We start from the raw sequence: 27,622 nt of genomic DNA on the forward strand, positions 1-27,622 counted from the left end.
TAATTGTGGGTGTCCAACAGGGCTCAGTCCTGGGCCATCTTCTCTTCTTCTGTACTACTTTACTTGGTGATCTCATCAACTCCCATGGATTCACTTACCTTCTTTATCCTGATGATCCTCAGATCCACTTATCCATTCCTAACCTCTCTGCTGACTTCCAAACTTGACTGTACAGTTGCCTGTTGAACATCTCCTGCTGGGTGCTGTAGACATCTTAAACTCAACATGTCCAGAACTAAACTCATTAAACCCTCCCTCTTCCAAACTTCCATATTACTATTAAGGTTACCACTATTCTCCCAGTCATCCAGGCTTATAACCCAGACAGTAGTACCTCTTTCCTCTCTCATTCCCTTCATCCAACCAGTCGTCAGACACTGTTGTTTCTGTCTTTGTACCATCTTTCATATGTGCTCCCCTCTGAAGCAGTCACCACTCCAAGTGCAGACTTCCTTCACTTCATTCCTGGACTTTTGCAATAACATGCTGGTTCTTCTCCTTGCCACAAGCCTTTCCCCAATCAGGCCATCCTCCACTCAGCTGGCAAATTGATCTTCCTGAAGTGCATGTCTGATTGTCATCCCCCTATTCGCTATACACCTTTAGGATCAAATACAAAATCCTCTGGTTTTCAGAGCCATTCATAACCTGGCCCCTCCTTACCTTCCAGTCTTTGTATGCCTTGTTCTCCTCCACATGTTCTGTGCTCTGTTGACACCAGCCTTCTTGCTGTTCTTCACGCACAGCACTTTATCTCCTGACTGAGCATTTTCATTGGCCTGAAATATTCTCTCTCCTTATCTCTGCCTCCTGGCTTCCCTAGAAGCCCACCTTCTCCAAGAAGCCTTTCCCAGTCTTCCTTAATCTCAGTGCCTTTCCTCTGAAATAACCCCCAATTTCTACAGTGTCTGTCTTATTTGCATGTTGTTTCCCGCCTTGGACTGAGCTCTTGGACTTTTTTTCCCTTTCTCTCTATCCTTGGTACTTAGCACAGTGCCCTGTATGTTGTAGGCATTTACTAAATGCTAGTTGCTAGTTGATTAGCATCATTTCTAAATTTAGAGATCTTTTTGAATCTCGGGTCTATTATTCAGTGTGTTAGGTAACCCTCACTGCTTTGTGTCATCCACACCTTTGATAAATGTAGCATCTAAGTCGTTGACAAAAATGTTAGCCCAGGACCAAACACAGGTCTCTGGGGCATTCCACTTGAAACCTCTTTCCAAGTTGATATCGAAGTGTTAAACTATTTTTTACGTTCAGCCATTCAACCAGTTTCAAATCCACTCAATTCGCACTGTCATCTCTCCCATATCTTTCCATATTTTCCACAATGACAACATGAGAAATTTTGTCAAATGCTTTATGAAAATCTAGGTTAAACTTACGTCTGTGGCATTCCCTTGATTTACAAGTATAGTAATTCAGTAAAAGAAAAAAAATGATCTAGACTGGCATGACCTTTTCTTGGTAAAGCCAGGCTTGTTCGACTCTGAGATCTTTTTAGAAATGAGGTGAGATGAGGTGCTATCTCACTTTTTTTTTAAGTATCTGAAACCATCAAGTTATAATAGCTAGAGTATTGGACCTGAAATTAGAAGACCTGGATCTGAGATTAAGCTATGCTGTTTATCAACCATTTGTGACCTTGGAAAAGTTACTTCACCCTTTTAAAATTCAGCTTCCTCAACTATAAAATGGGGATAAAAATACCTTCCCTATCTCCCACCTAGAGTTGTAAGCATCAAGTGAGGGAGTAAACAAAAGCACTGTATAAATGTTAAAATGTTATATAAATATGACCTGTTATTGTCATTGTTATCCCTCCCTTTCCTTTTGAAGAATTGCTGAAAATGATTGTGTAAACCTTCCCACTTTTCTCTCATTGAAATGATACATAAACCATCCCACTTCTCTTTTTTCCTTTCACTTCAAGCACTCAGTATAGCTATGTGCTCAGCACCCTTGAGGCCCTTCAACAATAAGCATCTTAAGCTGTGGAGTTATAACAGGGTAGATAAGTTGCTTTTGTGACAATCGCAGGTTGTATTTCATGTCAGTTTCTGTGGCTCTTCTGAAAGTGTTGGCATAGAATTTGAGCTGTCAGCAGCCAATATCCATTTCATCTTTCTCTGTGCTTAATGTGCCTCCAGTGATCTTTTTCTTGATGATGATTTGTAGTCATAGCTGAGATATGCATTTTAAAATGTAGCTTTTGAATACACACTCACTGCCATGTGTCTAAAAGCAGTATGTCTGCTTGTGCTTTGTCAGAGTTTAGAAGTTATGAAGAAAAAGAAATTGGTAGTCTGGCCCTATGCTTTTGACTTTACCCTATCGATTTGCAAGAGCCATATTTAGAAAGATCCTAGAGAACAGTGTGCAGTTGCCTTGTTGTGAGAAAGATCAAATTGTGTGAAAGAAAAAGCCACCAGGGACACTTTTGACCTAATTGAAGAAACTTAATTTAATTTAGCTAGGCTTAGTGTCTTGCTCTCCCTTTTTTATTCCCTTGTTGGACTTAGGCACTCACAGCTTCCATTATTAATTCATGTTATCCAACTTCACTGGGCACTCATTACAGCAAGGTAGTCATTTTATTCCTCCCTAATTGTGTCTCACTTCCCCCAAAAGCCATTCCAAGCCTTCTCCTCTTTCCTCCTCCTTTCATGCCTTCTCTTTGTCCCCTTTCTCTCTGCCGAGGACCTGGACTCTTATTTTACTGAGGAATTTGAGGCCGTTTGATGTGAGTACCCTCCTCTTCCATTCTTTTCATCTCAAAAATCCATCCTTTTCTCTTTCCTCTTCTCTCCCATTCTCTGACACAGCAGTGACTCTTTCCATTGCCTATTTTGATTCTTATACATGTGCTTTTGAACTCATTCTCCCCTCCACCCCAAACTCTTGGAAAAAGCCATCCACACTTGCTGCTTCTACTTCTTCTTTTGACCCACTTCCTTAACCCTTTGATCTCATCATTCAGTTTCAACTGCTCTCTGCAAAGTTATGCTTGCTCTCTTATTTGTAAAATCTGATGGTCTTTTTTTCAGTCTTCATCCTCCCTCTCCTCTTGGATACTCTTTCCTCTCTGAGTTTTCGTGATGCTACTTTCTCCTGATTTTTCTCCTGTCTGACTATTCCTTTGCTGGCTCATGATATATATCAGGCTCCCTAACTAAGAGTGATCCCTAAAATTCTGCTCTAGGCCCTTCCCTCCTCTCTCACTCTCCTCTCTTCTTCTGTTTCTTTCCCTTTCCCTCCCTCCCATGACTTTTAACTATCCTCTCTATGTAGATGACTCTGCCACACATCCACCAGTTACCTATTAGACGTTTCAAACTAAGTGTCCCAGTGACATAATAGACCTGTCATGTCCAAAATTGAATATATTACGTATCCCCCCAAATGTTCCCCTTTTCCAGACTTCTCTACTTCTACTTGACAGTACCACCATAATTTGTCTCCCATGGTTATAACTTCAGTACTACCTTCAACTCTTCATTTTCTCTCAGCCTATATATTCACTCATTTACCAAATCTTACCATTTCTACCATAGGTCACATTTATATCTGTCCTTCTACTTAGACAGCTAACAATTAAATTCAAATACTCATCACCTTGATTATATTATTGAAGGAGCCTCTTAATTATTCTCCTTGGCTCAAGTCTCTTCCTACTCTAGTCAACTCCATTTGGCTTCCTATTGCCTCTACTATTGCATATAAACTCCTGTTTAGCTTTTAAAGCCTTTCATAATCTGGCCCCAACCAGATCTTTCTAGTCTTCTTCCCTTCCCTTCCCTTCCCTTCCCTTCCCTTCCCTTCCCTTCCCTTCCCTTCCCTTCCCTTCCCTTCCCTTCCCTTCCCTTCCCTTCCCTTCCCTTCTGAACCAGCCAAACTGGCCTTCTCGCTGTTCCTCACGCATAAGACTCCATCTCCCAAATCTTTGCCTTTATACTGACCATTCCAAATGCCTGGAGTACACTCCCTCCTCAACTCTGACTCATACAGTGTCTCTTGGTTAAAAAAAAAATTGTTTTTAATTTTAAGTGTTTAAACAATGGGTCTTACCCCCTCCCCAGATTGGAAGTATGGGGACTCCTCATGGGCCCAATCCCAAGCTACTTACTGATCAGCTCAGAAGGTTTGACTTGCTCTGTTGGCCCCTCCTTCCACCGATGGTGGCCACCTTCCCAGGAGCCCACCTATCTTAGTGGGGACACCCAATCATCATATCCCAGTGCAGCTCAGAACTGCCAAGAGATCCACCAGCTTCAGCCTTCTCAGAGGCTGAGATTGCAGGCTCAAGCACCACCGTCTTCTCCATGAGTCAGTCAATAGATATTAAGTGCTCACTACGTGCCAGGCACTGTGCTGAGCACTTGAGAAGCATAAGACAAATCTCCACTTACAAGAAGCTCACAATCTAATGGGGGAAGGCAACACATAAAAATAAGCTGAAAGGGGGTTGGAGAGGGTGGTTACCTGACTGAGGCATGATGAAGTCCTGCAGCTGTGGTGGGAAATTATCTGAGCAGGTGTGAGTTAGAGTTGATTTCATCTAGCAGGATAATGAGTTTCTGGAGATGGTGAAGTCTAGGAGTGCAGCTGGGTGGGGAACGATGAGGTGAATGCCTGGGCTCTCTGATGGTGTCTACTCTCCACTCTTTCCAAGCAGGGACAGCAGTTGTGAGGAGGTGAGAGTTTCAGCATTGATTTCATATTTCAGGATGATGAGTTTCTGCTCAGTGACATCAACTCTGAAACTGACATGTAGCCTTTCCTTATGCCCCTCAACTGCTAGTGTCCTCTCTCCCCAAATACCTTGCTTTTAATTGTTTACTGTACACACGCACACACGCACGCATGCACACTTGCTTGTACTTGTTATCTTCCCTGTGATTCCCTAAGTGATTTGTGAGAAGTTGCTCAGTTTTTGTATTCATATCACCAGCATAATAGTTACGTACTTATAAATGCTTGCTAAGCATATGACTCTGAAGTCTACACCTCCAGCTCTGACCTCGGAGCCTTTTTTCCATTTGTTTATTTGACATCTCCCATCTTTTCGATAACTGACATTTAACATGTCAAAATCTGACTTGTTAAAGTCAAAATTGTATCCCTTCCCAAAATCTGTTTTTGTCAGTGGCTTAACCAGCTTTCCAGCCCTTGTGTTTGCCTGGAGGGTCTTTTTTATTTTCCCATTCTTTTTCTTCCCCACATCTACTATAACTGTGTGTCTCTACCTGGTTCTCCTCAGATAAAAAACAAGAAACATTGAACTAGATAATCTTTGAGGTCCTTCCAAGCTGTTAAGATTTTGATTCTGTGTCCTACCTTTTTTTTCATGATATCTCTGAAATCTACCCTCTGGCTACAAACCTCACTGCCACTACCTTATTCTAAATGCAAATATCCAAACTTTTACAACTTCTTTCTAGCTAATTTCTCTATCTCTACTTGCTCTCAACTCCTGGGCATCTGTATGACTAAAATATCCTTGCTCTAACAATGCTTTCATTGTGATTCTACCCCCATCTCCCCAGCTCAAGAACCTCTGTGGCTGATCATTTCAAATATAAGCTTCTCAGAGCACTCCATTAATTTGACCCCTCTCCACTTCTCAGACATCTTTAATTACTCCTCAGTGTGGCACCTCTGTCCCATCCAAGCTAATTTGTCCACAGCTCACTAATTTCTTGCCCATGACTGTATAATACTGGATCAATACCTAAATCAAAACATTTCTTCCAGAAAGCCCTCCAAGACTAACTTATACTGATGTTACAGCATCTTGGATCCTATGGGACCTAGGAAGTTTATTTTTACTTAAGGATATGTTACAGTATTTTATTGTTCTGGTATTATATGTGCATGCATGGTCACTTCAGATAGATTGCAAACTCCTCACAGATAAAGACAGAGTTTTCTATTTCTTTGATAATACTTCCTTGTGTGCCCCCAAAACACAACAGCACCTAGTTACCCCATTCTATAAATAGGTTCTTAGAAGCACGCAATGAAAATGAGATATTTTCCTGTCAGTTCTCCATACTTATGGACTCTTAGTAATCTTGGAGCAGGAAGCTGTGATTACGCATAAATGAGAAACAAAAGAGGTCGTCGTATTTTTAAATGATTCGGAGATCGTGCTTTGCTCATGGCCTATACTACAAGACTACCATGTGAATGTGTTAATATTGTTACAAAATGATCATACGATTTGCTACTAGATGAAGCTGGGAATTGGTGTTGGTGATCTGCAGGTCAGTCAGTACAGGGCCTAGAGCTTGGCAGGCCTCTTGCTTTTTTAAACTAGCAGCAGCAGAGTATAATCCTTTAGGAAGGAGAAGTAAAGCAACAACTTGTATTGCTGTGGGCTGGCCCCCTGGGCAAATAAAGAGCAGCACTGTCTGCTTCTAAACAGCCTCCCAGGGCTCCTTGTTGATGAGTGATGGCCATGATACCGGCTCCTAGGAATGTTTGGAGAATAGGAAGCAAAGGGAAATAATAGGATCCCCAGGGGAGGTTTGTTCATAAAGGGCTGCACTGAAGAAGAGGAAAGAAAAACAGCCTAGAATTAAGAAATGGGTGACAACACATTCCCCGAACTTGACCTCCCATTTCCAGATATGCGTATTTGTTCCATATGCTTAGAATTGTCATCTTCCTAATCCCTGTTCACCATCCCCATGTCTGCCAATTGATGCTAATTGATCCATCCTTTAGGCCCAACTCATATACCACTTGCTCATGAGAGCCTCCCTTCCTTCCTAGCCATTAGTTATTTCTTCTTCCTCAGATTTCTCATGGCACTTTGTATCCCTTCTATATACTGATTATTGATTGTATCAATTATTTGTGACATATACATGCCTTGTCTCCCTTGCCACACTGCCTTTCTTATATCTTTGTCTTATATCTTAAATATCCTTTACTCAACAGAGCCTTGCACATAGTAGATAGCAAATATAGGTGAATCGAACTGAATTTTTTTCAAATAGTATTTGTTAAGAGCCCATCTTTTCAGGCCTCTGTGCTGATTGCTATACAAAATGAAATAACAGTCACATTTCCTCCCCTCAAGGAGCTTATAGTCTAGTGAGGGAGAAAAAGAGGCACATTATTACAATAAAGGTAGTACAGTAAGTGCTATAGGGGGGCTACAGATAAATAGCTACAAGAGTTCAGAAGGGTGAGAGATGTCATGGATGGATGAGGGGTCCTCTGGGATTTAATACTATATTCAGAAGCACCCCTGCCTCCTAGGATCCTAGGGAGGAAAAGTGGTCTAGTCCAAGGATTCAAGGAAAAGATACCTTTGGCTTGCGTAACTACTAGAAGGGAATTAAGCTAGAGGCAGAGTACATGGGAAGAAGTTCCATTAATTTAGGCAAGAGATTCTTTATGACCAAGGTCCTATCCAGGCCCTAGTTTAAAGAAGAAGGAAGGATTGAATTTGTACAATCTTCCAGAAGAGTCAATAAAGTGTGCAGAAACTAGAAAGAAACAGATTTAGGTTCAGTTTAGGAAAAATTTGAAATAATTAGAACTGTCCAAAAATAGATTAGTCTGCCTTAGCAGGTAGGTAGTGAATTCCCCTTCCTCAGAAATCATTAGAGACCAGTTACTACCTTGTTGGGGATATTGTGGAAGGTATCCCTATTCATGTACAGATTGGTCTAGTTGACCTTGGAAGTCTTGGTCTTTCCTTCCCTCTGAGATTCTGTGATTTTATTAATTCATTCAACAAACTTTACCCACTAACGCTTACCTTAGGTGATAGAAGTTTTAGATTAAACAGTTTCTTGCCTTTTTGGTACTTATAATCTAGCTGCAGGGGTGTGGAAACTTTGGCCTTGAGGCCACATGGGGCCCCCTAGGTCCTCAAGCACAGCCCTTTGACGGAATCCAAACTTCACAGAACAAATCACCTTAATAAAACAGAATTTGTTTGGATTCAGTGGATCCGTTCCCAGTGGATAAAGAATTACAAACTATAAATAGCCATATAAGACTATTCCAAATCATTAATAGTGAGATAAGTAATCAGAACAGCACTGAAATTTTACCAGAAACCCAACAAATTGGCAAAGAGGACAGAAGATGGAAAGAGTTATTAGAGGGGCTGTGGGAAGACAGGCAAATCAGATTATTGGTAGAGCTGTGAATTGTCCAACCATTCTAAAAGCAGTTTGAGCTTTTGCTTAAAAGGTAACTAAAATGTCTGTGCCCTTTGACTCAGAGGTCCTACTACTAGGTATGTATCCTAAGGAAGTAAAAAACAACAAGAAAGGTCTCATATACATCAAAATAGTCATAGCAGGATTTTTGTGGTAGCAAAGAATTTTAAACAAAGTTCCCGTGAATTGAGAAATGGCTAAAGAAAATGTGATTCATGAATGTAATAGAATATTACTGTTCAGGGAAGAATATGGAGACTTATATAAACTGATGCAGACTGAAGTAAACAGAACCAGGAAAACAATATACCCAGTGACTACAGTAATGTAAACAAACCAGAAAAACAAAACTGAACATTGCATAACCAAAATTGGCCTTGGAGATGAAGTGAGAATATGTACTTTTTCCACCTCATTATGGGACCTCATAAGTGTGAAATATTCAAGTCACCAAGCATTTATTAAGCCCTCACTATGTGCCAGACACTTGCACTGAGGATACAAAAAAAAAAAAAAAGGAGAAACAGCCCCTTGCACTCAAGGAACTTATATTGCAATGAAGAAAATAGCTTGTAATCACCTATCCACAGACTTGGTGTTATGGAAGAAGTGGAAGATCCTAAGTACTGTGAGTTTGGAAAAGACATATTTCCTTAGATAAAGTAACCTCTGAGACCAAAAAAACAGCTCTAAAGTTTGTACTTGACTTGTGTCCCTATTGGTAACAACAGGATCAACAGAATATTTTAAAAGAGGCCTCCATCATCTCAGAGATTTCCTGTCTATATAAGGAATTCTGATAAGACTAACCTCGAGAGAAATGCATTTCCCACAGGAACAAACTTGACCTTTAATAGTTTTTGTGACCTCAGGAGTTGCACACTTTCCCACTTCTGCCACAGAATGCCACTAAGTGGCACTGTACTCTGAGCAAGCCTAAAAAAGCTATAAAAATCCAATCTGTGCTGTAAAAAGTTGAAGCTGCAACCAGCCCAAGCAGTCTTCCTTAGTGCACAAATAAATTTCTTTTCTTTTTAGTCTGACTACTTACTTTTGACCCCCAGTTTTATAGATAACATAATGGGTAAAATTTTCCCTGGGCTTTCAAGGAACCAGACTGGGAAACTCAAAACAACTCATACAAGCTAAATTGGAGATGGTCTCAGAAGGATGGAAACTAATGTTAAGGAGGACTGAGAAAGGCTTCTTGGAGAAGGTGTGATTTTAACTCAGACTTGAAGGAAGCCAGGAAGTTGAGGGAAGGAAGAAGGGAATTTTAGGCATCAAATGTTGTATATAGTCAGACTGATTTGCTGAAGTACCTTTTTTTTGCTTTTTTTTTTTTTTTTGATCTTATTACAAGGGATAGCTCACTGGATTGCTTGGTGATGGTTGTTCAGTCGTTTGACAGTCATGTCCAATTCTTCTTGATCTATTTTGGGGTTTTTTGGGGGCAAAGATACTGGAGTAGTTTGCCATTTCCTTCTCCAGCTCATTTGTGCATACATACAGAAACTGAGGCAAACAGGGATAAGTGACTTTCCCAGGGTCAGTGTCGAAGGCAAGATTTGAACTCACGAAGATTCCTGAATCCCAGCCCAACTCTATCCACTACACCACTTAGCTGTCCTTAGTGTTTGGGGGTGGGGAGAATATATTTGGAAATGAACATGAAACAAAAAGTATCAGTTTAAAAAGTCAGTCCTCTCTCTCCTCTCCCCAAATGCCGTTCCAACACCAGCCCTGGATCAATCCCCTCCTTACTGCATTTGCTGGCCCAGCTTTCAGTCCATGATCTTTATAATTTTCCTACTGCACCTGTGTAGGCAACAAGCATTTATCAAGCATCTCCTAAGTTTAAGGCACTATAAGAGGTGCTGAAGGAGATAGACAAAAAATGAAGCAATCCCTCCTTGCAGGAGACTTCTATACTATCGAACGAGATGACATGTGCACAAGTATAGACATGTTTGTTTGAATGTAGTAGAGAAGGAAGGAGCTAGTGAGAAGAGAGGGAGAAATTAAAGATAGGAAGTGGTGACTGAGGGAGCAGTCTACTAGAACACAGGAAGGGAGACTATGGGATCAAGGACACATATAGAAGGGTTGATTTGGGCAGAAAGGACAATCTTGTCAAAGACTGGAGGAAGTATTTGTACAAAAGTACTTATAGCAACTCTTTTCATAGTGGCAAAAAATTGGAAATTGAGGAGATGCCTGTCAGTAGGGGAACAGCTAAACAAGTTGTGGTATTTGATTGTAATGGAATATTACTATGCTATAAGAAATGATGAACAGGCTGATTTCAGAAAAACTTGGAAAGATTTGTATGAACTTATGCAAAGTGGAGTAAGCAGAACCTGGAGAACATTGTACACCATAACAGCAATACTGTATGATGATCTGCTGTGAGTGACTTGTCTGTTCTCAATAATATAATGATCTAAGACAGTTTCAAAGGACTCATAATGAAAAATGCCGTCCACCTCCAGAAAAAGAACTGATGGAGTCTGAATGCATATCAAAGCATACTATTTTTCACTTTCTGTATTTTTTCTGTGGCATTTTTTTCCCTTTTGGATCTGTGTCATCTTTCACAACATGACTAAGATGGCAATATGTTTTGCATGATTGAACATGTATAATCTGTATCAAATTGCTTACCATTTTAGGAAGGGGGAAGGTGAGAGAGGGAGAAAAAGTTTGAAGCTCAAAATTTTTTCAAAATGAATGTTAAAATTTGTCTTTACATGTAACTGGGGAAAAATAAAATTAAAAAAAAAGACTGGAGGAAAGGAAAAGAGAGCCAAGTATAATGTCACAGACTTTTGAGAAGTATGGTAGTAGGGGAAGCTAATAGCAAATGACCCCAATTTTTTCAATATTGTAAGAGGTGAGATTCTCACCTCAACTGGGGCCTGGGGGAAGCTTGATAAGAAGTTTGAAATAAGAGTGGCCTTTGAGTTGAATCTTGGTTCATATTTTGTTCATCTTGGGTTTGTAGTTTGCTGATACTCCATTCTCCTGGCCTTTCTAGTGGCTATTTCCTGGAAAGGTGGCTGTATAATTAATTTCATTTTTTTAAGAGAAAATATAGTGGATAGAAGCCTTTGATTTAGAGTCAGGATAACCTGAGTTTAAATTCTGGCTCAGATTCTCAGATACCCTGTGACCCTGAGCAAATCACTTAACCTCCCGAGCCTTAGGTTACTTATCTGTTAAATGGAAATCAGTCAACAAGTCCTTCAACAAGTATTTCTTAAATATGTACTATGTTCAGGCACTGTCTAGGTACTAGGAATGACAATACAGTGATAATCATAATAAACACTTATGGGCTTGTTGTGAGGAGTAGATGAGATAATATGTTTACAAAGTTGGCAAACATGAAAATGCTAAATAAATGTGAGCTATTTTCACCCGTTCTCTCTATATAGCTAAAAGATGACACAAATTTTGAACATGAAACTAGGCTAAATGGACATTGCATTAGGAACTTACTTTCTTCCATCTTAAACTTAAGCCCACCCATATGAGCCTTTTGATAAGTCCTTTTCATGTCCCAGTCTTTGACCAGTTGTTTGTCTTTTAGCCACCGTGACACAGCAGGATGTCTTATCAGAGAATATTATTCAGGATGGACTTGAATGGAGGGGTATAATGAGAGCACGTTGGGATAAGCAGATTTGTGTGTCTTGTGGCTGATCATTGAACCCATAGGAATGAGTGACTTCACCTAGATGTGTTATATAAAATAATAACATAATATGCACCAACAGTTCTCAGAACTGTTGGGTCTGGGGGAATTCCTGAAGTAAAAACTATTTTATAATAATATTAAGATATTTTAATCTTTAATATGGTAAATATCAACAGATATAACAAACAAAAGCTCTTCCTCAATTTTTAAGAGTGTGAGGGTCATGAAACCAAAAAGTTTGATAACTGCTTTTAAGCATAGTACGGGGGTGGAGGGGGATGTTATGCACACAGTTGAAAATTAATTGTCAAGAAACATCTGACATGACCAAAAAGCCATCTGGTTTGGTTTTGGGGGTAGTGGGTTAAGTTTATAGGAGAATTGCCTGTTGTTCCTGTCTCCATCCTTATGCTTATTCTTGGACTTACAATTTGTTTCTAGGACATGGTGCGAAGAGGAGAGATCATTGATGACGATATAGAAGATGAATTCTATCTCCGTCGCCTGGATGCTGGACTCTTTGTCCTGCAGCACATCTGTTACATCATGGCAGAGATCTGTAATGCCAGTGTCCCTCAGGTAAAGACCTTTCTGTGCTTCTTCCTTTTTGACATGTGTAGATCATTTCAAAAGAATAATATTGAGACTGATCCTATCCTTGCTTCATCCTTGTACTGCCCTTACTTTCCCACAGGCACCATCCTTAGCACATTGGCTGGAGGAGAAAGAGCTTTGTTAAGATAGTCTGCCAAGAAAAATTAATCTCTTTTTTTTTTCTTTGTCAGATTCGCCAAAGGGTACATCAGATTCTGAACATGCGTGGAAGCTCCATCAAGATTGTCCGACACATCATCAAAGGTGAGCTCCGTACAGTAAGTGGTGGAGAATAGGGATGCACTTCCTCTGTTTGAGCCCTTGACATTGAAACTCTTTGTCCTCTTAAGTTTATTTTCCATTTTGCTACATGTCTAGATTACCTTGTCTGTTTTAGATCCCTCTCTCTCCTCTAAATTTCTATTTCTGTTCATGAAGTCAGGAGGCAAGAATTTACAAAAAGTAATGCCCTCCAATATATCACCAGGGCTAAACCTTCAGCACCTCTCACCTGGAATGTCCTGAGAGCCTCGTAAGTGGTATCTCTGCCTCCAGTCTTTGCCTGCCTCTTATCTCTTCCTCATACCACTGCCAGAGTAAAAAGTGGAGCCATTATGTTGGTCTAAATATAGGCCACACCTTTAAAATGCAGTCTCCTTTGTAAGGAGCAAAATAAATAGATATACCTTGAAAAGTAACACCAATTATAGTTCACATAAATCAGATTTGGGGGAGAAAGGTCATGTGTGTTTAAACCCATATTGTCCCTTGGCATCCTAACCTGGCTCAAGGCCACTGGTAGCACATTTATATCCACTGGATATTCATCCTTCTCCTACACCAGATTGATATGGATTTCTGCATTAAAATATTATTCTTTAGTTTGAAGATGTAGCTGTTGTGATTTGCAGTTTTATCTTTTAAATGGCATTTACCTTTAACGCCCACATGTTCAATTAGAATTTTTATTATTCTCAGCTCTCCCTTCATACAGCCCTTCTTTTCCTTGCACCTCCCTCCCTGTAGTCAAAATAGCGAGAGTGGATTTGGTGATCTTCAGGAAAGGAAATGAGTATGTTTATAAGGAGTTATCACAAAGTAGGCAGGATGTTTTTCCCTTTCTGAATTCCTCCTTCCCTTCATTGGATGTGTAACCTCCAGTGATTGCCTGTGCATTTTAGATACTCACTTTTAAACCAGTATGTGGGACCCTCTCTCTTCTCTAGCTTCATCTTGGCCTCCACTGCCTCATAAACATGATGAGGTTATTTTCACTTTTATTACTGTTCCTTTTGCCCAGGACAGCTTTCCCTTTTTGCTATCCAAATCCTACCATGCAAGACCCAGCTCATGTTTTATCTCCTCCATGCAGCCTTCCCTGATCTCTGTCTTTTCTGAACTCTTTGAAGGCTAAACTATACCATGCACTTGGATGTTCTGTATTGTTCTGTGATATTCTTGGGTTAACGTGACTGACATTCCCCAATTAGATTGGAAGTTCCTGTAAGGCAATAAATGTTTTATACCTCTGTATTTTATAATCCCTAGCAATGGTTCTGAACACATGTTATTTATTTGAGTCCTCAGTTCCTTATCTGGGCCAGTTTTCTGGCATACTGGGTATCCTAGGGTGGTAAGACAATAGAGTTAATGCCATCTGTAAGATGGTGCATTTAAGTAACAAAAGAGAGACATATCTGATGTTAAAGTCCCAGCCTATTTACTTCATATAATATGTATAATGGGGAAAAAAATGTTTCTTCTCACTGACAGGAGACTGGAGAGAAGCCTAGTCATCCATACTCCTAACCATAGTCATCTTTTACTCTTCCCTCCTTTTCATCTCCCCCATCCAATCACACACCAATTCTCTACTTTCTCTGTCAAGGACTTTGCCTCATGTTTCACCAAAAAAAATTAAGGTCATTTGCCAAGAGCTTCACCTTCTCACATCCACTTCATGTCTCATCTCTTAGATGTCTTCTCCCCCATCCCTTCCTCCACCCTCCTGTCTCATCCCTTCCTCCAGCAAAACACCAAAGCAATCCCATCCCACCCATCTTCTTTTCTTTTGCTGTTCTCTAGATACTAATAATTAAAATTATCTTTGGAATCCAAACTAGCTTTCCATCCCATCCTGTATTTTCCAGTGAATTACCACATTCTTCCCTCTCCCCCTCCCCTAATCATCCCCACTCTCACAAATCTTCGCTCTCTCCCTATCTATAAGCTATTTTCCTGCTTTCTACAAAAACACACATGTCTCTCCTTATCCTTAAGAAAACCCTCACTTGATTTGACAGTCCCTGCAAGCTGTCATCTTATATGTTTCCTCTTTTTCATGTCTAAATTCGTCAAGAAAGCCATCCACAATTGGTGCCTCCACATCCTCTCCTCTCACTCTCTTCTAAACCCTCTGCAGTCTGACTTCTGTCCTCATCATTCAGCTGAAACTGCTGTATCCAAAATTAGCAATGATCTCTTAATTGTCAGATCTAATGGCTTTTTCTCACTTCTCATCCTGACCTCTTAACCTCTCTGCAGTCTTTGACACTGCTCAGTCACCCTCTTCCCTTGACTACTCTTTTCTCAGTTTTCTATAACATCTTCTCTCCTGGTTTTCCTCCTACCTTTCTGACTTCCTTTTTAGTCTTCTTTGCTGAGCCTTCATCTGGGTCATGCTCACTATGGGTGTTCAGTTTATTGGTGGTATTATTAGCTCCCTTAGGATCTCCAGTTATCATCCCTATGCAGATCGTTCTCCGATACATCAGTCAGTTTTAATGTCTCTGCCTACCTCCAGTCTCACATCACCAAGTGCTTATTTGATGACTTGAGCTACAGAATTCCCTATCTTTTCTCCCAAGCCCTGTCCTCTTCTCAGTTTCCCTGTTGCTATCAGGAGTACCACTATGCTCCATTCACTGGGTTTGCCACCTTTGTATGATCCTCAGATCCTCACTTGGACCCACCTCCCCTGACCCCTCTACTTGGTTGCTGAGTCTTATTGTTTCTACTTTCACAATATCTCCCACATACGTCCCCTTTTCTGCACTTGACTTTCCATCTACTGACTCCATGCTTTTGCTTCTCGTGCCTGGAATATTCTCTCTCATTACCTCTGCTTGCTAATTTCCCTGCAACTCAGCTCAAATCCCACTTTCTGCAAGAGGCCTTTCCAGGATCCTATTCTCTCCCACTCACTGTTAGAGCCTTCCTTCTAAGATTATATCTCATTTACACTGTATAGATCTTGAGTATAAATAGTTATTTCATATTATCTCCCCCATTAGAATGTAAGTTCCTTGAAGACCTTTCTTTGTTTCCCCACAGCCTGGCACACAGAAGTGCTTAAAGAATGCTTGTTGATTGGTTGTTGACAGACATGGAAAGTAACTTGGGTGAATGTACAGGTGTGGGAGGTGGTGCATCAAGTTCAGAGAAAAGCTAGCAGTCTAATTTGGCTGGTAAATAGAGTTCAAACATGGGAGTCATGGCCAGGAGCTAGATTATGTACAGCCTGAAATGTGGAGTTGAGAAGCAGAAGGAAATGTTCCTCCCTGCCCCCCGCAAAAGTTTTTGAACAGAGAAGTAACAATCAAAACTAGGCCTTGGGAAGATGCTTTTGACAGCTCTTTGAAGGGTGGGTGGGAGAAAGGAGAGACTAGAAACAGACTAATGAGGCTGTTACTGTAGTCCAGATGACTACATGAACTAGCCTGTTTTCTCTATATGAGTAGAAAGGGGATGCATATGAAAGATGATGTGGAGATAGAATTGACCAGATGATTCATTGGCTGTGTTAAGGGTAGTGGTGGTAAAAAGTCAAGGATGACTAAAATTATAAACCTGAATACCTGAGAAGATGGTGGTGCCCTCAAAAAATAGGATAATTTAGAGGGGACCAGGTTTAAGGGACCACGTTGAACATGTTGGGTTTGAGATGACTACAGGACATCCAGGAGAAGATATCCAGCAAGTATTTGTGGATTTAGGGCTGGAGTTTAGGAGAGAAATTAGAATTATGTTTATAGATTTGGGAATCATCTGTGTAGAATTGATATTTGAATCTATGGGAGCAGAAGAAGATAGCTAAGAAATCTATAGATAGAAAAGGGCTCAAGGCATAGCACTGTGAAATATTCATGGAAAGAGAGCAGGAGATAGAGGATGATGATCCCAGAAAGGAAACTGAGAAGAAATAGTCAGATGGTAGAAGGAAGACAGGAGAGAACAGTGTTATGGAAGCCAAGGAAGAAGAAACTGTCCAGTAGAGTATGGTCAGCAGCATTAGAAGCTGCCAAGAGAAGACAAGATACGGACTGAAAAAAGGCCATTGGATTTAGTGGTTAAATCATTGGTAATCTCATAGAGATCATTTCAGTAGAGTGGTGATGGTTAGAAGCCAAAGTACAGTGAGTTTAGAAGTGAGTAGGTGGTGAGAAAGTAGAAGCAATGAATGTGGCACTGTTCTTTCTAGGACTTTGTCAATGAAACAGAGGGGGAAGAGACAGACAGATGTGATGGGGCAGACTTGAGCATGCTTGTAGGGAGAGGCTGAAGATGAGAGAAAGGCATCAGCTACTAGAGGAGACAGGATGGAGATAGAATTGAGGATAGAAGTAAAAGGCATTGACCTGGGCGAGTGGAAGAAGCTTCCATTCCTCAGAGACCAGAGTAGAGGAGGACCTCTCATCTGGACTACTGTAATAGTCTTAGCTGGGCATTTACTGCTTCAGTCCATCCTGCACAGAGGTCCCTCCTAGTGCATGACTGACCACACCATTCTCCTGCTCAGAATCCTTCAATGGCTTTCAATTGGCCTGCCAGGTAAAGCCCACACTCATTGGCTTCACATTCAAGGCCCTCACAACTTTACTCCAACTCGTCTTTCTTTTCAGTCCAATTCAACAAAGACTTATTAACAGTCTGTATGGACACTTTGTGATAAGTGCTCCAGGTGCAAAATGCTAATAAGTTTAGGGTGGGAGAAAGGTGGGTCACCTTATCATACTACACCCACCAATGATATTCTGTGTATTCCAGCTAAACTAGACTATTCACCGAACATTCCTTGTACTTTCCTGCCTTCCTCCTTTTGCTAACACTGAAGACTTGTGCCCAGCAGACCCTGTTTTATCTCCTCTTTCTGAGCTGAACATCTTTTAGGAAGACTTCCCTCATTCTTCACATCTAGAAGTGATTCCTGCCATCTCATCAGACTTATACTCCTTTTGTATACTTAAGTCTAGTTTACATTATAGTTACCTTGTCCTTTTCTTGTTTTCTCCCTACTAGATGCTGTGTACATTAGAGAATGCCTAATAAATGTTTATTGATACATGAATGTTTAAACTAGGTGCTAGTGCTGGTGTCCCAACCTCCATCATGCTCAAGATGGCGTCTTAGAATTCTCCATTTTTCTATATGCTAATAAGCTGCAGATGATAAGAAGGTGAAGCACTGTGCACAGTGGAGGCTCGTCTTGTCCATCTTGGTGGGGGATGCCAGTTGTGCGCAGTCTCTACTGTTCAGTCCAAAGCAAGACCTATCTGGACAGCTTGGTATATTTGCATAGATGCTGCCAGAAGACAAATGTAAATGTGATGGGATTGAGTGGGTGTCTGTATTGAGGTGGTAAATAAAACGTGGTTGTGATATACTGGGGGAGTGTGGGGCCTTAGCAGCATGCTCAGCTCTTAGAGTGTAGCACCCATCTGTTGTTCCTTCCCTCCCCAAAAAATCCAACTGAAAACAAAAGCTCATAAAGAGAACCAGCTCATCAGTCTGTCCTTCAAATTTAATTTTGTTTTTCAGTTCGGGTTGCTTTCTTATTTCATTTTGTTTGCATACTAATTAGATGTGAGCTTTTGACTTTGATTTTATGGCCTACATATTTTCTAAGGTTTGCTGGCAGCGTGACAGCTGATGTATCCCTTGAGGTCTCAGAAAAGCGCTGATGATGCAAGCACAGCAGGGTCCTTTTTTCCTTTATTTTTTGGTTTCCTCCTTCCCTACATTGGGGTTGCCAAGCAAACTGGGAATAATTGATGGCTCATTAAAGCCCCTTTCTGCAGACGGCTTCTTACTGTTTCCAAAGTGCAGCTTCCCTTGTTGCTGACTGTCTGGTAGGTTCTGTGGGGATGAGTGGTACTTACATAGACTTGAGAAGTAGCACTAGTTTCCTTGCCCATTTTAATCAAGGGCTAGGTGCTGACATGGTAGCGTCTTTGTGCACATTCACAAAGTTTATATAATTGTGGATAGAGAGAGCTATGTGTGTTGTCATGTTGAATTGTCATCTTGCAATAAGGAAAGTCATTTTGATTGGTTTGTTCACCATTCCAAGCCATAAAGGGGAAAAAGGGGAAGTAAATCTCCTGATTTATGGAAAATGAAAATTCAAGGGGGCAATTTTAGGTTATGAAGGGCCATCATATCAAAGAAGGCTTGTTTGGTTTGGGCCCATATGTTAGAACTTGGAGAAATGGTTGGAAGTTGCAGAAGGGCAGATTATAAGGAAAAGCTTCCAACAGTTAGAGCTGTTGAAAAGAATAGGCTACCTTAACATCGTTGGGTTCCTCATCACTGGAGAAGAGATAGCTGCTTCTCTTAACTGGTTATCTGTTTGTAGAAAGTAGCCCAGTTCAATTATGTGTTGGTATAGATGAACTATAAGGTTTTATACAACTCTGAGATTCTAGGATTCTGTGAATTACAACTTCAGAACCTTTTAAGTTTTGAAATGTTCCTAGCAAAAGTTAATAGTAATCCCTTGGATTTGTATATCATTTTGTAGTTTACATAGCCTTTCCTAATTGCCTACAGTACTTACTGTGCCCCGCCCCTCCCCTTTACCTTTAGCTGATTACAGCACTTCCTTCCCTGGGCCTTTCATGATTCTTTATTTGCACCCCTCACTCCATTAATAGTTCTTGGAGCACATGCCTCATTCTCCCTGGCAGTCTAAAACTCCTTAAGGGTAGGGTCGCCTCAACATAGCCCCTGCAGTGCTAAAACAGTGCTCTGTGCATAGTAAGTACTCGGTAAGTATTTAGTGAATACAGTTAGGAGAGGTTTCCACATATAATGCTAACAGCAAATATATTATCCTCATTTTACAGACGAGAAAGATCAGCCTTGGCAGATTAAGTGAATTGGCCAAGGCTACACAGTTCTTAGTGGTGCGAACAAAATCAGAACTCAAATTTTATGACTTAGGAGGCTCTTTCCACTGTACTACTCTGACATGTAGCAGTTCCTTTTTAAAGAACTTTAAATATCATGTGAAAATTGCTAACAGAATCTAACCCCAGATATTAGGAGGAGACAACTATTGTATAAGGTATCCGGGTGATTTTGCAAAGAAAAGCACTGAAGATTTTGGAAGCAAATATAATCAGTAGTGAGCCAGAAAGACATAAGGACTGGAAAATTATTTTAGAAATTGGCCCTTGGCCCTTTAATTTGCTTGTGCTCTTTGTGGTTTGAAATATCCTCCCAGATCCCTGTAAACAAGCATTTTCATATTGATTTTTGTCCACTTGGTAACCAGTGCATTTCCTCTGGGTTTTTAATGCCACAGGAGCCGATAGGTTTATCCTTTGTTGTGTACGTAACATACACAGCTTTGGGAGTTGCAAGGAACAGCTGCTTCAGGCAAACTCACACTTGAATATTTGGCCACTGAAAAGGAGCCAGGAAAGAGAAAAGGCAGCCAGTTAGAGTCCCAACTTATCCTTAAATCTCAACTCATCCTCAGCCTGAAGATTCTAGCCTTGTAGCACAGTGGCTTTTGTTAAAGCTTGAGAGAAGGAAATGCTCACATCTGCATTTGGAGGCAGCCAAGACTTAAAACAGATCAGGGGGGTCTGTCAGCTCCTGCCCTAGATCTGAATCCATCAGTTAGGACACAGACAAGGGTCTGGGTTTCTTTGTGTTTTCTCCATTAACAAAGCCAGTAGCAGAAAATCTTACAGCTTTGGTTGTGAAATGCTTTGTCACAGACTAAATTCCCTCCCCCCAACCAAAACCCCTCCACAGCAGACCTTGAGGATTATTGCTTTGCTGTCATGGCATAGGAGTAGCCATAACCGCCATAGAGTTGTTGTTTGGTTAGATTGTGGTTTGATTGGTTCATGAAATCTCCGGTGAGTTTTCATCCTCTTCCTTGCTATTTCATTTGTTCTTACTCTGGCTAAAATATCCTCTTCTTCCTCAAGAAATGGAATTTCAAGAATTTCAGAGTTTTGTTTTTTAAAGTAATTTCCATTTGGCAAAACCCTCAGGACTTTTCTTCTGATCTAAACTTTGTTTTTGTTTGGTAGAAATTTCTCTAACTTTCTTTAAGGTTAGAGTGTCTTCTTTATAGCCTTGGGAGAAAGATAACTTTGGCTCCTTCAGGATTCCTCCATAATCATTAGTAGTTTGTAGGCAAAAATATTATTGCTTTCCTTTCCCACTGTGCCCTTTTAGAGGGTAGGAATTTGGATGTAGAAGTCCCAAGGATCTGAAGAAGATTTGTGAGATCTTCTGGTAAATGCTTGCCTGGGAAGATAGCACTTTCCCATCCACCATCTCCATCTCTCCCTCCTCCCTCTTTCTTAACATAAACAGAACAGCTTGTATTCAGTGTCTGAATAGTAAACCTGCTGTCGAAAGTTTGCTTTAATATTTATGCGTTCAGCACTGCTACATGTTTTGAGCTCCATCAAAGCTTTTATTATAAGAGCATTTGAAAAGGCTGGGGAACTAGAGAAGCTGCCGATGTGTGTACCATCTCTTACGCTCTCTCTCCATCCAGCTCATCCTCCCTTACCATCGCCTCCCTTTCTCTCCTCTTCCCCCCTCCCTGAATGCATCTCTCCTCCCTTCCCCCTCCCTCCCAACACACACGGAAAGCAAAGAGAACTCTTTCCCCAAGACCTCTGGGAGAAATCTGTTTAATATTTATAAACTGCTACTGTAGCTATAATAACCAGAGGTAGCTGGCATTACCAAGATTTGCTGCAAATAGGACTGTACTGTGGAAACAAAGGGTGATGATGTATAAAATGGAAAATTGGTACCCTTCTCCTATTTTCATGAGGAAGGAAATAGGTATGGGATAGACTGGTCACAGAGGGACAAAGTCTGGTATACGCAGGACTGAGAAATCACCAGCCATCTATGCGATGACCAAAGTATAAAGATGCTTTCATTCAACAAACATTTACTGAATCCCTGCTATAGGAGGCACCTAGGTGGTACAGTGGATGGAGTGCTGCGGCTGGAGTCAGAAAGACCTGAATTCAAATCTGGCCTCAAATGCTTACTAGCTGTGTGACCCTGGACAAGTCTCTTTTTAACCTCTCTTTGCTTGTTTCCTCATCTGTAAAATGGGAATAATAACAGCGTAGTAAAGCACTTAACACAGTGCCCGGTGCATAGTAAACGCTGTATAAACGCTAGCTAAAATTACTGTGTGCAGCCCCCTGTGTTTAAAGGTGAGTGAGCTCCATCTCCGTTCTGACAGCAAGTTTTGAACCTATAGGGGAAATAAAGTATATTCAGATAACTGCCTCTGGGAACATGTGTTGATGCTCCGGATGGTCCAGAGGGGAGAAAGGTCCCTCGTAGCTGCTCAGGGGGCGACATCTGAAGAAGCACTGCCTTTATGTGGATGACTTCCACGTCTCCAACTTGGACCTCTCCTGAACTGCAGACTGGAATCTTCACCTCGATGTCCTGCTGTGACTGAACTTCTCTGAACTTGTCCCTCGTTCTGACATCATGTTTCTTTTATTGGCACCACTGATCTCCTGGCTACCTATCACAAAACCTTAGAGTTATCTTTGACTCTTCCTTTCCCCCCTTACCACTCACATCCGGGTAACACCCACTAAGTATGGGTATTCCCTAGGGTTCTGTCCTGGGCCCTCTTCTCTTCTCTCTTTACACTCTTTCATTTGGTGATTTCGTCAGCTTTCATAGACTTAATTTATGCTTATGATAATTTTCAAATCTGTTTATCCCACCCTAACCTTTCTTTGACTGTGAGTCTCATGCCTCTGACTACCTGTTAAACATCTTGAACTGGATGTCCCATAGACATCTTAAACTCAACATGTTCAAAACTGAACTCGTTATCTTTCTCCCAACCTACCCCCACTTCTTAACTTCGCTGTTACTGTTGAGGCCTCTATCATCTTCCCATCTACCCAGGCTCATAACCTAGGAGTCATCCTTGACTTTTTGCTTTCCCTTATTCCCCATCTCTAATGTCTTGCTAAGGCATGTTGATTTTACCATCATAACTATCTCATATATACTCCCTTCTCTCCTCTGACACTGCCACCAGCCTGGTGCGGGTCCTTATCATTTCAGGCCTGGGTGGTCTCCCTGCCACAAGCCTCTTCTGACTCCAATCTATCTTCCACTCAGCTGCAAAAGTGATTTTCATAACCCTGACCATGTCATCTCCTAGTTAGTTAACTGCAGTGGCTCCTTATTGCCTCCAGGATCAGATATGAAAATCTTCTGCTTGACGTTCAAAGTCTTTCATAACCTGCCCCCCTGCTAACACCTTTCCAGTCTTCTTTACAACTTAGACCACACCCCTACCACCATTGTCACTACATATTCTTCGTTTTCTATCTACACTGACTTCTGTGCTGTTCCTTGAGCAAGACACTCCTATCTCCCACCTCTTAAGTATTTTCGCTGGTTGTCTCCCCATGCCTGGAATGCTTTCCCTCATCTCTGCCTACTGGCTAGATCCCAGCTAAAATACCATCCTCTACAGGAAGCATTTCCCATTCCCCTCTACTCTGCTGATTTATTTCTAATATATCATATATATATAAAATATACGTATAGTTGCCTTGTACACAGTTCTTTGCAGGTTGTTTTCCCCATTACACTGTGCACTCCTTGAGAGCAGGGGCTTTCTTTTGCCTTTCTTTTCATTCCACATTGCTTAGCACACTGCTTGGCACATGGGTGCTTAATAAATGTGTATTAAGTCACTGTTTTGGGGAAGCTTACTGTAGTAAGCTGTTCAGAGTGGATTGGATGGGACGACATTGGAGTCAAGATAGTGGTAGGAGGCTGTTCCTGGTATATTAGGAGAGAAGTAATGAGGCCTTGAATCAGAGTGGTGACATAGGAGGGACAGGACAGGGCTTGTCGGAGGGTGATTACTGTGGTAGAATTGCCATGTAGGAGTTGGCAACTCAAAACTACCTTGGTACTTGAATCGACTTTGCTCAAAGGTATTCTTGTAACATGCTTGCCTCTTTATAAGGTCATTGTGTCCAGGTGCCCTGCAAGAGTTTTGCTTCTTTTAAACACTCAGTGCACTTTATAAATAACAGACTTAGCTAAGAGAGCCTAAGAGGCCCCTCTTGAAAGATGACTATCATACTGAAGGGCTTTCATTTGTGAGGAAGCGCTTTACAGGGCTCACTAGGGTAGCCATATATAACCATGAAGGGAAGGAGAGTTCTCTCCTCACCTTAAAATAAAATAACCTATTAAAGATGACTTTTCTTTTCAGGAATATTTTACAGTAGTATTCTTAGACAAAGTAGAATTCTTCTAGCTTTGGGGAGTCTCTTCAGGGGAAAGATGGTTTATTCTGGGTCTGTGTATAAAAAGAACCTATTTGTCACAATGCACCCTATCCCTACAGTCATTGCCTTCACAGAAGGCACCTTCAATTTTGAGCAAGTCTAGGTCTCTTTTTTTTCTGTTTCCTCTCATTGGATGCTCATTATTTGTCTAAAGATCTTAGTGAAGATAATTCAGCAAGTGGATTGCCTCAGACTTTGGTTTTCTTTATGTTTTGCCCTTACCCTGGAAGTGATTAGGGCCCTCCAGGGATGCCAACTTGACTGTTGGAGAATCACTATTCCAGAGGGGCAGCCTCTTCTTACTCCCTTCCCTCATAGGTCACAAAGCATTAGAGGAACAATGTGTTAGTTCATTTCATTAAGATTCTTACCATAAGAAGGTACCCCACGGGTATTAAACACACACTGTCTCATAATGGTTCTTTGTCTAGCTCTCCTGGGGATGTGACAGCATTCCTGGCAGGTGAAGATGATGTATCACTCACCGATCCTCTCTTCCAGCCATTTCATTCCTTGCTTCCTGTTACCTCTCTGGTTCCTGAAGGTTCTTTAATATCAAGCATCACATTTGTTTGCTGTTGAGGTGGCGGAAGTCTGTAATAAAGGATGATGGTTTCAGGTAGAAAATGCACAGCTGGACCATGTCTGCAGCCCGGATCATGTTTTCCTGCAGATGTCTGTAGTAATAAAGAATAAGAGGAGGAATTACAGAAAGTGGCAGTAGCAGAATTGTTTCCAAATTGTAATAAGGTTATTTTTTCTCTTTTCTCCTTCCCAAGTGCTTTTCCACTGAGGATCAGTAGGTGCTTTCATGCAAAAGCTTTTCACCACCTGAGAGAGAGAAATCCATTGCTCACTTTTTAGACACATCCCAGTTAGGGGTGAAATGAAACCCAGTCAGCACATTGCCTATGGCGAGTTCTGATGCACACACAGGCAACCAGGTTCAGACCCCCGCCCCCACTCCCCGCAGTCCATCATGTACTGACCACTATTCTTCTACCTTTGTTTCCTCAGAATATGCAGAAAACATTGGTGATGGGAAGAACCAGGAATTCCAGGAGAATGAACAGAAGCGTATTCTGGAACTGCTGGAGAATTTTTAGTCCTACTCTGCTTTTCCTTTCACCCCTCAGACTGTGAGCTCCATGTCTGCTTCTGATCCCTTCAAACTCAAATGCCTTTTCTAGGACACAAATTTGAATTTGGCTTTTGGACACATTAAAGTTAGTTTTGGTATTGCTGGCCTTGTGTTTTTTGTCTATGTGCATGAATACTTTTCGTAAAAAGAATGGTGAGCTTATGCTGCCTCACAGTGCCATCAGTTTTCTCATCTGTAAAATGAGAAGATTGGACAAAATCTCTAATGTCCCTTACAGCTCTAACCATCTGATTCTTGTAACATTCAGCATACAGAATGTGACTGTGAAGTACTGAGACTAATTTAACAAGCGAATAAGAAATAAGGCATTCAGCTAAGTGTTGTCAATCAAAATAATCACCCTGAGTGACTTCATGCTTATTGCAGCAAAGTTGTCATTGCTCAGAAACATTTTTGGAAATTAGCTTCAGAGCCCACTTATGACCCATGTGAGGAAAATTAGCCTCCAAGATTTATAGTCATAAATTCATTCTTCACCAGAAATAAGGCCCGAAATGACTACTTTCCTTATTCACTAGCTATGACTAAATATCTTCTATTTCCAAGAATTAAAACCCTCACTGTTGAGTTTTAAAATAATGTACTATAGGCTTTGAAGGCAATTCCAAGATGAAGATGCAAAAAAAATGTTCTGAGTAAGAGTAGCAGGATAAATGAATAACTAGGAGGAAAGAAAGGGGTTAAATATCCATTCTGGGGATATGGATTACTTCAGATCCAGGAGTGGTAAAATATACTTTGTATTTGGGGATGACTGAGGAGATTAGAGGTACACCTGAGGGTTAGGGAACATGAAGAACCAGAGGCATTTCTCAAGTGCAGTGCTCTTTTAGAAAGTCCTGTCATCACTGTATAATAGCTTAATATGAAACCATGGAAGGGGTTTTGTAGGTGAATGGCATAATTTTTTTCATAAAGAAAATATATATCGTTCAGAATCTTGCTATTGAATTTTAACAATAGGAAAAACAAGTTAGAAGCAGAGAAATAGAAACTCCTAAGTACAAATTAAGTACTCTTGTCACTAAATTTTAATCAGCATGTTTCTACAACTTGATGATCTTTCTTAGGATTTGTTCAAAGCTGCTGATTGTGTTCATAGGTACTCATAGTAGGAGAAATGTTAATTATCTCATTAACACTTCCTTCCCCTCCTCCCTTCAACCCTGTGAGCATTTCCTCTTATAATTACCTTTTTTGTCAGGTAAAGAGTGCTTATTGATTTTTTCCAACAAAGGTCATTCGTGCATTATTTTCCAAGTTGTCCATTAGATCACTAGTCCCAAAATGGAAACACTTAATGCCTTGCACATAGTAAACCCTTGATAAACATTTGTTGAATTGAGTTCATGTCTTAGTGTCCATGGCCTGCTATAAACTTACTCACCCAGCACCTCTCTTTCATAGTATGATGCCTTCATTTTGCAGACTAGTTCCTCTAATCCCTTTTTGTTGTTGTTATTCAGAGAATTCTGAGAGCCCGAAACATACATGGTTTTCCAACAGTGTTGTGTGCTGACTTCACAGAGGTAATGAAGAATGGTTATCTCCTGATCTTCCCTCTGGATTCAGTAATAGTAAACTCACCCTACCAAACACAGGAGCAGCAAGATCGTCCTTGTCTCACTTCTAGAGATTTGCATGCGGGTCAGGTTTGTGCTTTTTATCTCAGAGAAAAATGCCTCATCATCAGGGGAGCTTAAAGGCTTCATTCAAACAGGACATAAGTAGGCACCAGTGTCCTGGGTAGCATTTTCTCCTGTTAGGAGACCAACCTCATGTCATAGGCAGAAATCCCTAACGTGATTTTCTCCCTCCGCTTACTCCTTGGGCCGGATACTAGAGTTGGTGTCAGATCCCTGTACTGAAGATAGTTTGATATAGGAGGGAAAAAGCAACCTTGGGTCCTAACCCCTACTGCTGCATCTATCAGTTGTCTGACTTTGGACGGATCTCCTAACTTATGTGTCTCTTTCCTCATCTATAAAATGGGGATGATGGTACTTGTACTAGTGACCGCAGTTCAATAGGATAAACTTTTGCCCTCCTACTATGTGCAGATTCATCATAGGATTCTTATGGGAAGAGCATAGAACAAAAGCCTTATAGCACATAGAAACTGAAAACATTAGGTAAAGGATAAACTTTCCTAAATCCTCTCCAAGGAGAGGAAATGTGAGTTGCTGTTTATTATAATTTCTAGTCTCTCCTGCCCTTCAGCCCAGGGCCTCAATTCTAGGAAGCTCTTAGCACCAGCATAGAATAAAAAAAAAGTTTCTGTTGTGAGGCCTTCAGCTGTCAATCTGCCTCACAGGGAGGATGCACTGGTTTTGATAATGTGCTGCCAAGAAGAGGGACCATATCTGTT

General features: G+C 40.9%; 1 protein-coding gene across 1 annotated transcript in view; it reads left to right on the top strand.

The window, feature by feature from the left end:
* CTNNBL1 (catenin beta like 1) overlaps positions 1-25,333 on the top strand; it is a gene marked incomplete in the record, with an annotated part of 170,142 nt that extends 144,809 nt beyond the window's left edge. Inside the window, 3 exon segments of the mRNA XM_036749174.1 lie at positions 12,328-12,465; positions 12,672-12,744; positions 25,110-25,333. Of these exon segments, the coding sequence (XP_036605069.1) occupies positions 12,328-12,465; positions 12,672-12,744; positions 25,110-25,198 (300 nt within the window).
* Between the last annotated feature and the right edge of the window lie 2,289 nt (positions 25,334-27,622).

The sequence above is a fragment of the Trichosurus vulpecula genome, chromosome 3 (assembly GCF_011100635.1).
Source record: "Trichosurus vulpecula isolate mTriVul1 chromosome 3, mTriVul1.pri, whole genome shotgun sequence".
Classification (NCBI taxonomy): domain Eukaryota; kingdom Metazoa; phylum Chordata; class Mammalia; order Diprotodontia; family Phalangeridae; genus Trichosurus; species Trichosurus vulpecula.